We start from the raw sequence: 11,582 nt of genomic DNA, 5'->3' as shown, positions 1-11,582 counted from the left end.
CAGGAGGGGCCGGGGCCCGCCCAGCAGGGAAAGGCCAGGCCTGGCTGGAGGACCCTGTTGCATCACCTGTGTGGGCTGTATCCCCAGCAGCACGCTGCTCACCGAAGCCGTGGGTGGGGGTGCAGGACACGCCCCAGATGCTGGGCCGTGGGGACCAGGCAATGCTGTGCTCCGTGCAGTCAGCGGGCCTGACCACAGCATCAGCACCCTCTGGGCATCTGTTCAGAAGGCACTTTCCTAGCCCCACCCCGTGGCCTGGGCGCAGGGAAGGTACTGCTGCTGGCTCCAGACCCACTGCACCAACAGGAAGCAAATCCCTCCCAAGCCCGCCGGGCCCTCCGTGGGATCCACTCCAGCAACAGAGAAACCCGCAGGCCGAGCGGGGCGGCAGGGGCCTTTGCCTGCTGGCAGCAGCTTCCCCAGGCCTCCCCGGGGTGGCTGCCACCAGCCCTGGCTGGAAGCCCTGGAGCCACTGACCCCAGGTGACCCCGGCCCAGGCGCACTCGGCTCAGCTGACCGCCCTGGCGGTGGTGAAGGAGGCCCGTCCCCCATGGCCTCATGCCCCAGGGCCCTGGTGAGAACCAGGCTCCAGGTCTAAAAAGGGGTTCTGGGACCTCAGGAGGGAATAAGTTTAAAACCAAAGACCTACTTCAGGTCACCAAGGAATTCACCCCCAAAACCTTCACAGAGAAAGCAACAGAACTTGTTTCCATCATTTATTTACCAACATACGTCCACATTCACATGAATTCGAGGTTGCAGACTAGCCCCCCGAGGCTGCAAAGGGCTCAGCCCACGTTGCCACTGGTGGGCATCCCCCTCCCAGCACTACCAGCTGCCTGACATCCTCACAGCCTGCAGGGCCGGAAGCATGGCTGTCCTTCACTGGCTACACCGGTGTGGAGTCACAGGCGGCGCTGTGCCAGCCCGCGGTGCCTGCTGGCCTGGCTACACCAGCTGTGCCAGTCCGCAGTGCCTGCAGGCCTGGCTACACCAGCTGTGCCAGTCCGCGGTGCCTGCTGGCCTGGCTACACCAGCTGTGCCAGTCCGCGGTGCCTGCTGGCCTGGCTACACCAGCTGTGCCAGTCCGCGGTGCCTGCTGGCCTGGCTACACCAGCTGTGCCAGTCCGCGGTGCCTGCAGGCCTTCTCACAGGAGCTCTGAAATGAACGGACCTCTCACATCGCTACAGACAGCAGCCAAGTACAATCAGGTGGCATCCCAGGTGGGCCAGGTAAACAGTTCTATTACTAACTCATTTTACGGTCAAAATACTGCAATGAAAATAGCCTGCAAAACCCACATAAATCACACTGAAGGTCTGTACAGGGTCCCGAGGACACAAACAGCACGGTGCTCTCACAACATGGCTTCCTCCGGGCCGGCACCACTTCCCCGGAAAGCCAGGACAGCGGGCGCGCACACACACACACAAGGCAACTAAAACCACTTCACAAAATACAACATCGCGTTGGTTTTTTTAAGGCACGTTGTGTTTTAAAATGGGACTCCGGTTCCAGAAGCCTTGCTCACCAGGCCTGGCGGGGGGGCAGCGCCCTGTTCCCGCCACTCTGGGGGCTGAAGGGGCTAAAGCTGGCGGGCAGCGGCGAGAAAGCAGCTCCTCCATCCGCCACCAGCCGGCTGCCTGGCCAGGCCTGTCGCGAAGTTTTGCAACATTGGATCCACATGCAACAAGGTGGGCAGGCGCCACCCATTCCCTTCAAAGCACGGGCAATGCCCGCGACCCCTCCTCGGGGAAATGCAGACGACCTGGCGTCACCGTTCGCCCGGCGCCACAGGCTCAAAGCCCAAGGATGGCCACAGCGCAGCTCTGGGCGGAGCGCGCGGCGGAGTGACTTCACCTGGCGGGGCGCCAACCAGCCCGGGCGGGGCGCTGGGGGCTCACTTCTCGAGTGGCTGAAGTTTCCCACGAGCGAGCCCCGCAGTCCTGACCCTCAGGCTTCCAGCTGGGCCTCGGCCTCCTCCACCTGCAGAGGGTCACTGTCCCCCAGCAGCTCGGTCTCCGGGACGGAGCCGTCCTCCTCCTCCGCGGCCTCGGGCACGGGGCTCTGGGCGCCGTCCTCAGGGCCGTCCCGCGCGTCCTCCGCGCCCTCTGCCAGCAGCGCCGCGCGCTCGGCCACCGACGTGTTGGAAGGCGCGGTGGTCACATACCCGGTGCTGGTGGAGCCGCTGCCGCTGTGGTGCGAGCCGGGCTTGGGCACCATTTGGGCAGGCACCTGCTGCGGGGCCATCTGCAGGGGGATCTGGACGGGGTAGAAGTTGGGCAGGTAGGCCCCGTAGGCCGGCACGGGCTGGTAGCCATTGACGGGGATGTAGAGCTGCGGAGGGGGTCCCAGGGGCCGGATGGGGCCCTTCACGGGGATGAACTGCGGCTGCGGGAAGGGCGGAGCCTTGGGCTTGGGGACCCCGTAGCGGGCGTTGCTGACGCTGACGGGGCTAGTGCTCAGCGAGCTGGTCTGCGTGGCGTTGCTGGCGCCCGAGGTCTGCGCGGAGCTGGTGTAGGCGGACAGGCCGCCCCAGGCGCGGAGCCGGCTGTGGATGTCCTTGAAGCGCGGCCGCCGGCCAGGGAACTCGCTCCAGCACTCAACCATCAGGGCGTACACCCAGGCGGGGCAGTCGTCGGGGCAGGGCAGCAGCTGCCGGCCGCGCACCAGCTCCACCACGTCCTGGTTGGAGTGCCCGCAGTAGGGCTGCAGGCCGTAGCTGAACACCTCCCACAGGACCACACCGTAGGCCCAGATGTCCGAGTCCACGGAGAACTTGCCGTACAGGATGGCCTCGGGCGACATCCAGCGCACCGGCAGCAGCGCGCTGCCCAGCAGCTGGTAGTAGTCGGCCGAGTACACCTCGCGGAACAGCCCCAGGTCCGAGATCTTCACGCTCAGCTTGTCGTCCACGAGCACGTTGCGGGTGGCCAGGTCCTTGTGCACCACGTGGTGGCTGGACAGGTACTCCATGCCGGCCGCGATCTGCGCCACCACGTGCACGAAGTCGGGCGGCTCCAGGGCCGACTTCACCGTGCGGTCGTCGTCCGTGCTGCCCACGTCGGAGTGCGGCGAGCGCATGACCAGGAACTCGTGGAGGTCGCCCTGCGGGCAGTAGCTGAAGACCATGCTGAGCGGCTGGCCCTGGGTCACCACGCCCAGCAGGCAGACGAGGTTGGGGTGCTGCAGGCGCGCACGCAGCAAGGCCTCGTGCCGGAACTCCTCCCGCAGCGGCCCCTCCGCCTTGTCCTTCAGCGTTTTGATGGCCACGGCCTGGGCGGGCTCCCCCGGCGCGGGGCCCAGCAGGCGGCCTCGGTACGCCTTCCCGAAGCGGTCCTCCCCGAGCTCCTCCATGAACCTCACGGAGGACAGGCTGATCTCCTTGAGCTTGGCCTGCGGGAAGAGAAGCCGGTGAGACGTTCCTGCCACTGCAACCCGAGGGAAGAGGGGAGTTCTGGGGGCTGGGGGGCACCTGCTTGCCTGCCTGCTCCTGGCTCCCTGCACTGCTCTCTGCTCTTAAGCACGCCCTCCTGGCACAAGCTGCCTGAAACCTTCCACGGATCCTCATCAGGCTGCAAATGGTGCCCCAAGAGCCGCTGAGCACCAGGCAGCGGTTCGTGCACACCTGTTCGCTGCGCGCTAACCAAGCCGAGCGCAGGCATCCGTCACCCGGGGAGACCTGGCTCTCTCTCCAGCCCCAGGTGGGCAGTGACCTCTGCACTTTCAGAGCCCGCCCGGCTGCTCTCCTGGTGCTGCCTCTCAATTAGGTAATTTTCCACGGACGCACCACGTGAGTGAAATCCATGCGAACCTGCACCTCAGCTTCTAGGGTTCTCGCCCTTCTGTGTCTGGCCCCCATCCTTCTGGGAGCTTCCCTGGCCCCAAGGGACTCCATGTCCCCCTTGCGGTCCAGCCACCCACTCCTGCCCTGAACACTACATGGCCCCTGGAAACAGAGCGGAAGGAGCCCCTCCCCTTCAGAGTCCGCGGCCCCCCAAGGCGGAGCGGCCAAGCACCAGGGAGAGACTGGCACTGCTTTTGGTCCTCACCATCCTGACCCCCTGGGGTGGGGGCTGTCCCCACTTCCTCTACAAGACTGTTGGCTCCAGCCCTGACCGGTTTGGCTCAGTGGATAGAGTGTCGGCCTGCGGACTCAAGGGTCCCAGGTTCGATTCTGGTCAAGGGCATGTACCTTGGTTGCGGGCACATCCCCAGTAGGGAGTGTGCAGGAGGCAGCTGATCGATGTTTCTAACTCTCTATCCCTCTCCCTTCCTCTCTGTAAAAAATCAATAAAATATATTTAAAAAAAAAAAAAAAAGACTGTTGGTGCCATCCTTCGCTGAAAATCACACGCAACCAAGCAAACCAACCACACCCCAACTGAGCGGGAAGCAGGCCCAGCCCCTTAAAAATGCCATTTTGACCTCAGGTGGTGGGGCCCTGCCAAGCCTTCTGGTGCTCGGTGGGCACAGCGGAAGCTCTCGTGTGAGGGCGGCTCAGTGGGCTCGGGCCGAGGGCACAGCCCGCTGCCAGGACGGGAGTTCCAACGCCCACTACGCATTCTCCGAGGCCACCAACGTGCTGGCATGTTTCAGAGAAGAAACAACAGAATGAAAGGCAGTGGAAGAGGTAAGTGTGGAGCGTGGAGCACGGCAAGAAAGCCGGCGGCAGGCAGAGGGGCGGGGAGACCTGCTTGTGCGGGCCCATGAGGGGCAGCTCCACATCCTGGCTGGGCGACGCCATCAGCTGCCGGCGCGGGGGCGCAGCGGCCGACGCCTTCTGCTTGTTGCGGCACATGCAGACCAGGAAGAAGAGGCAGGCGACCACCAGGGGGATGGCGATGCTGGGCACCAGGATGTACAGGATGCCCATCCTGCTGCCGTCCTGGGGGCCTGTGGGCGGCAAGGCATCCGTGAGCTTCCGAAAACATCGCCTTTAACAGCCCCTCCCACCTCCAACCGCAACATTCAAGCACATGAGGGTATCGGGTCAGCTGCACGAAGGACAAATTACAGCCCAGCCTGAAAAGCAAGGGCGATGCACGCTACACTGCGGAATGGGCCCTGAGCCACCCCTGGGAGCAATGGGAATGCGGGCACCGGCAGGTGGCTCCCAGTCCCGCCCCCGCTTTTCCTGTGCACCCCCCTGGAGACAGCTGCGGCCAGGTTCATGTTCATGAACCCATGTCCTTAGTGAAGGAAGCTCAGGACTGGGATTAGAAATGACCTGTTCTTCATCCCGTACACTAGGAGGGGCCACATGTTTTAATATCAGTATGTTCTCTTAGGACAATGACTAGAAGAGCATTTAAGTGGCACCGACCAACCAGGGACCCAGGCAGCAGGGGCACAGAATCCGGAAGCGCCATCCTGCAGGGCCAGGAGGGGAGCAGCACTCTGCCCCCCTGCAGGGCCAGGAGGGGAGCAGCACTCTGCGCCCCCCCCGCCCCCCGGCACGGCCAGGAGCAGAGGCCCTAGAGTTCGCACATGGGCGCAGTGCCTGTGACGAGTGGACAATGAGCTCTCCACCTGAAAGGTGACAAGCGGTTTCTGGCCAACACAGTCTCTGGAGGAGCTAACCCACCTCTACCGCCACTACAGTCACACAGCCGTGTCCCAGGCCCGGCCTGGCCTCCGGGCTCCCAAATGAAGTAAGGCCACACGGGCCGCTCCGGGCCTCCGGGGGCAGGTGGTCCAGAAGCCCTGGGCAGTGCAACCCAGTTTTCATCACCAGGGCTCGGGGAGCACCCACAGCCCCAGGCCGCCGCCAGAGGTGCGAGCCCGCCCAAACCGAGCATGGCATTTATCTTATCGTTGTCTTTTTAGAATTACACTCAGCCGATGTGGCTCACTGGTTAGAGTGCCGGCCCACAGGCTGCGGGATCTCAGGTTTGAGCCTGGTCAGGGGCACGTGCCTCAGAGGCAGGCTCGACCCCTGGTCCCAGTCGGTGTGTGCAGGAGGCAGCCAATCCCTGCCCCCGTCTACTCTCCTTAAAGATCAATGGGGACAATATCCTCGGGAGAGGATTAACAAAATAAACAGACAAAATCACAACCAGCCGTGCGTGTGAACAGCTGTGCTAGTCCTAACAGCCCACGTCACCAAAGGCTACGCCACGGCCAAGAGGTTGCTGTCCCCGACTTTAAGTTGAACATGGAATAACAATATTCAACTATTTTTATACATAGAAGCGTCCGTTTCATAAAATAGAAGTTTGAGTTCATAGAGTCACATCGTCCGCATCCCGCTTGTGGTTTTGTGGCAGAAAAATGGACCTGGCGCTGCTCTCAGGACAGACAGCTCCGGGCGCCCCCTGGTGGCCATGCATTAGCCTGTGTACCACCAACCCCTACAGGCAAACAACTTGTCTGCTGCTTATTCAGCCATTACAAGTAATTCTGTAACAAATATCCTGGCATTTCTGCCCTCTAGCTACAAATATTTCTGCAATATAAGATCCCTGCGATTGCTGGGTCAAAGAACATGCATTTTTTTCCTTTATGTTTTGATTTTGTTGTAACTACAAAAGTAATAACTACTCATTATAAAAACGTTTTATATTTTAATGTATCTGTAAGTCATGGGAAATCACTGCTAAAAGTTTGATGAGCATCTTCCCCAAACTTCACCCTGAAATATAGGGCTTATGTGCATGTGCATGCATGCACACACACACACACGCATACATGCATACACACACGCGCACACATGCATGCATGCGCGCACACACGCATACATGCATGCACACACACGCACACATGCATGCATGCACACACACACACATGCACTCACACACACACAGAGCTTTCTTTCTTTTTGTTTTTCTGAAAACAGAAAGGGAAGAGAAAGGAGGTAAGAGGGGGGAGGGACAGAACACAGCTAATGGCCTGCAACTTGCTCCTGCTCCTGAACCAATCATGCACATCCTTGCAGGACACTCAGACCCTGTAGCCCTCACAGCATAGCTGTGCGGTAATCTAACTGACATCTCCACGCCTGACGTTTACTCCGCAGTGAACATGCTGCTGAAGATGTGCTGAGCGGCCAAGCGGTGGGCGAGCCAGGTCTGGACCCGCAGCGCAGTATGCAGGCTGGAGGCAGGCCCCGCCATCGCTGCAGGCTGGAGGCAGGCCAGCCTCACCGCTGCTGGCAGAGGCTCCTGGGCGGCTGGTGAGCCTCGGTGTGCTTCACGCATTGCCTCTCGATCAGTCTTCTCCTGGTGATTTCCCTCCAACCCTCTACTCCAGGCTCCAAGATGGAAAACCCAGGAGCAGCCCAATCTCAGGGATCCAACCGAGTGGAGCTGGTGGGAGTAAATGTTGGAATACAGGGTAATAATGTTTGCAGAGTTTGCAACCGTTAACGCCAAGGTCTTCTCCTTTTCATAATCCAGCAGAGAAATTGCAGGGCCAATGGGTAAGAGATATAGGTTCTAATTTTCTCTCATTCTGCTGAGCTGTGTGGGAGCTGGGGAGGCCAGGCAGGGCCCGGTCAGACCCCGGCGAGGAGCTGCCTCCCGGGCCCCAGCTAACACTGGGAAATGCCACGTAATAATGTTGATGGAGAAGCAAGATGCAAACTGAATGTCCCAGGACCATGCACAGGAAAAGGGCTGACAGGAGCCAAATGCAAACAGTGAGGAAATTAGGGGTGATTTGCGCATGACTCTTCAGACTTTTCTATGATGTAAAATGTGCTATAATGACCAGCTATTACTTTTATAACCAGCAACCGTTTTACATAAAACAAGCGATCGTGGCCATGGAGGGGGCGGTGACAGCACTAGCCCCTGGGCCAGGGCAAACCAAGTGCGCGCCACAGAGAGAACCTACTGCAGGGGGGCACGTCGCACAGCTCCATGGGCACGTTCTTATTCTTCGTGAAGCACCAGGGGCCTTCCATCTGCCCTCCGGGGTTCCGGCAGTAGGCGTGCCCCCCGCCGAGCTCCGGGAAGTCCGCACTGCTCAGGTGGTGGCTGTGGGGGTGCTGCAGAGCCCACGGCTGGCACTGGTGCCCTGACTTGGTGGTGCTCGCCGTCCCTCGGTAGTCCGTGCCCGAGCCGTTGTAGCACTGATGGTCTGAGAGGGGAGAGAGGTCAGGAGCCGATTGAGAGCAGCAGCCCCGCTCGGGGAGAGCACCTCAGGCTTTAGGACCGAGCCAGTCTGCCTGCAGGCACTCAAACTGGGGTCTCCAAGGACCAGAGGCTTGTATATTAAAAATAATTTAACAAAGCCCCAAATTCACTAATTCAGCTGGGGTGCACCAGGGGGAAGGAACGTTGCCAGAAGTGATCCCATGACCCTGGAACCAACTTTGGGGCCCACACCCGGCACCCCCGCTCCAGCATGAGCTCAGCCAGCCTCGTGTCTCCGGCTCTGGAAGCAAAGCCAAACTGCAGGAGAGGGGCTGCCAGCTGGCCATCCTCAGACCCCTCACCAGGGAGCACGGGCTCAGCTCGCCTGGGGTGGGGGAGACCCCCTCTCCCAGCCCGGCCTGGGGTTAGGAGTTACTATTCGCATGTAACAGGTGGAAGGATGTTTCAGCAACTTGTCCGACGTTGCACCGAGTAAGCCCGGCAGCCAGGATTGGGGAGCCCAGCAGGCCGGCGAGCAGGCTCCGGGGTCAGGAGCCCCGCCCCCTCGGGGAGCCCGGGCCTGAGGAAGGAACCAGCCTCGACCCTGGTGCCCTGCGGCCGGCCGGCAGGCAGATCACTCCGCCGCGCGCCGCCGGGAACGGCGTCTGAGGCTCGGGGAGGTGACTTACTGGTGTCCCCAGGACAGGCAGGGCCAGCGCGGCGTGGCCTGGGCTGCCCGGTACCCTGCTCTGGAGCCCTCCCGCAGGCCCTACGGGAAGGAGGGGCCCCGGGCCGGGACTCACAGCGGCCCAGCCGCTCGGCTGGGATGCCGATGCGCATGCAGTCGGCGGCGGCGGGGCTGTCGGGCATGGGCAGCGCCTCGCACTTGGGCAGCTGCAGCCGCATGAGGATGAGCGGGTTGGAGCGCGCGATGGTGTACTCCTGGCGGCACAGGTCGCTCTCCAGCACCTCGCACTCGTCGCGGCACAGCTCGCGCGGCTTGGGCGCCCGTGACCGCGCGTCGCACAGCGGGAACACAAAGTGGCAGAAGGACGGAATGGCAAACTGGGAGCACTGGTCCGACAGGTGCGTGGAGGTGCCGATCATGGTGAAGGCGGCTGCGGAAGCAGGAGGCCGTCAGGGGGTGTCCCTGCCCTGCGCGCCGGTGCCCCTCCACCCTGCCCGCCGGCGCCCGCCCCATCTTCACTCCCCAAGGCTCTCACAGGGGCTGGGCCCGGGGAACACCGAGCCGCCCTGAATTGAACCAGACAGAAGGTTCTAGGCTACACTTACAAGCAGCAAAAGTAGAACAAAAAAGAAGGGAAACTAGGCCAGGACCCCATCCAGCTGGCGCTGCTTCGTGACAGGAAGCGGCCACTGCGGACCCAGGGCCACGTCCTTGGGCCCTGCTAGAACCTGGGCTCTGCGAGTGGAGTGCCGGCCGCGCCATGAGGCCTGGGGGGGGGGGGGGGGGCGGCTTCTACTAGGAGAGGCTGGGGGGGAGGTGTCAGGGCCAGGCCTCTCTCCCAGCATCCAGCCCGCGGGCAAGATCACAGCAGCGGGGGAGGCCTTCGTGGGACCGAGGGGAGCGAGCCCTATACCAGTCAGCAGCCCTGGGCAATGCAGCGCAGGAGGGGGCGCCGGAGCAGCAGAGGAAGGGGATGCCTCGGGCAGGGGTGCTGGCAGCGAGGGGAGGCGTGGCAGAGGGTGGGCTTGCACAGGGCGAGGTCTGTGAGGAGGAGGAGCAGAGGAAGGGGATGCCTCGGGCAGGGGTGCTGGCAGCGAGGGGAGGCGTGGCAGAGGGCGGGCTTGCACAGGGCGAGGTCTGTGAGGAGGAGGAGCAGAGGAAGGGGATGCCTCGGGCAGGGGGGCTGGCAGCGAGGGGAGGCGTGGCAGAGGGCGGGCTTGCACAGGGCGAGGTCTGTGAGGAGGAGGAGCAGAGGAAGGGGATGCCTCGGGCAGGGGGGCTGGCAGCGAGGGGAGGCGTGGCAGAGGGCGGGCTTGCACAGGGCGAGGTCTGTGAGGAGGAGCAGCAGAGGAAGGGGATGCCTCGGGCAGGGGGGCTGGCAGCGAGGGGAGGCGTGGCAGAGGGCGGGCTTGCACAGGGCGAGGTCTGTGAGGAGGAGGAGCAGAGGAAGGGGATGCCTCGGGCAGGGGGGCTGGCAGCGAGGGGAGGCGTGGCAGAGGGCGGGCTTGCACAGGGCGAGGTCTGTGAGGAGGAGGAGCAGAGGAAGGGGATGCCTCGGGCAGGGGGGCTGGCAGCGAGGGGAGGCGTGGCAGAGGGCGGGCTTGCACAGGGCGGGGTCTGTGAGGAGGAGGAGCAGAGAAGCAGCCCTCGAAGGAGGTCTGCAGGTTTGCTTTTTAGGGGCAAGACATGCCAGGATGGAGTGACGGGGCCGAAGCAGTCCAGGGGAAGAACTTGACGCCTGGCACGGAGGAACGGGGGCTGGAGGGGAGGCTGCCACACTCGGGGCCCAAAGGCAGGCACCAGCCAGAAGTCCACCCACCTTGACCTGCAAAGGACCTGCCTTAAGGACCTGACCTTGGACAGCAAGAGAGAGAGGCCCCCTTCCCTACACACCCCGCGGGGCTGTGGGAATTTAGTCCCTGGGCTGCCCCAGCTCCACCCACTTGTAGTGCCCCGTTTGCCCAGCAGGCAGCGCTGCTGGCCCGTTACCCCAGAGAGGGACCAGGCACCAGGGCAGGCTCCGGGCCAGAGTGCTGGGCCCTGCCCAGGTATTTACTGTGGGAAAGCCCGTCATGCAGCCCCTTCCTGGGCCCGTGTCAGGTGGTTTGTGGAGACCCCACGGGGAATGAAAGCCCACACGGAGCCTGTAAAACAGCAAGTGAAGAACAGCCCAGGGTTGAGGCAACAGCTGTGTCCACGCAGGGCACTGGCTCCTGCCAGACCCTGTGCGCTGTGCGGTGACGCCGCCCTCCGCCCTCCTGGTCACTTCTGGCCGATGTGACAGTTAGGAACAGAGACTGGCCAAGAGCCAGGTGTGCACAGCTCAGCCGCATCCTGCGGAGCTGGTGCTGCCTGGAGGGCGGCTGCCCGAGAAAGCAAACCTGGCATTCTCTCGGGGTGAGAGGCCATAGGCTGTCCTGGCTGACTCTTGTAGGATCTTCCCTCCCCCCGCCCCCAGGCATCTCAAGTGAGGGCTCATTTCTGAAAGTGTGGTTCCAGGTGCTGGGACATCGAACAACTCCGGTCCTGGCTATTCTCACCCGCGCCCTGCACGCACCCGGAAGGTTCCTTGGAGCCCACTCGTGGGGAGCCCCAGTCCCGGGACTGGTTCTGTGGGGCACGCTCTCCAGACAAGCACCACGCTGAGTGCTGCCGGGGCAGGCGGGCTAGAGCGCCCTCCAATTTACCCTTCCATAAACCCACACATCCGGAGAACCCTCGTCCTAAACCTTTACCTAAAGCTGCTATATGGCAGGTCAGTCTGACTAGATGGCCGTGCTGCTTAATTCTTTAAATGATTCCTGAAGAAATAACC

General features: G+C 62.4%; 1 protein-coding gene across 2 annotated transcripts in view; it reads right to left on the bottom strand.

Annotated features, from left to right (window-relative positions):
- Positions 1-701: 701 nt before the first annotated feature.
- Positions 702-11,582, bottom strand: part of ROR2 (receptor tyrosine kinase like orphan receptor 2) — a 196,399-nt gene continuing 185,518 nt past the window's right edge. For both annotated transcript variants that reach the window (XM_059656324.1, XM_059656325.1), the window contains 4 exons: positions 8,883-9,197; positions 7,838-8,083; positions 4,695-4,897; positions 702-3,397 (listed from right to left, as the gene is read on the bottom strand). In XM_059656324.1, the coding sequence (XP_059512307.1) occupies positions 1,955-3,397; positions 4,695-4,897; positions 7,838-8,083; positions 8,883-9,197 (2,207 nt within the window). In that variant the 3' untranslated portion in view covers positions 702-1,954. The remainder of the gene's footprint in view (positions 3,398-4,694; positions 4,898-7,837; positions 8,084-8,882; positions 9,198-11,582) is intronic.

The sequence above is a fragment of the Myotis daubentonii genome, chromosome 11, assembly GCF_963259705.1.
Source record: "Myotis daubentonii chromosome 11, mMyoDau2.1, whole genome shotgun sequence".
Classification (NCBI taxonomy): domain Eukaryota; kingdom Metazoa; phylum Chordata; class Mammalia; order Chiroptera; family Vespertilionidae; genus Myotis; species Myotis daubentonii.
Note: the sequence above shows the minus strand (reverse complement) of the source record. Positions and strands in the feature narration are given on the sequence as shown.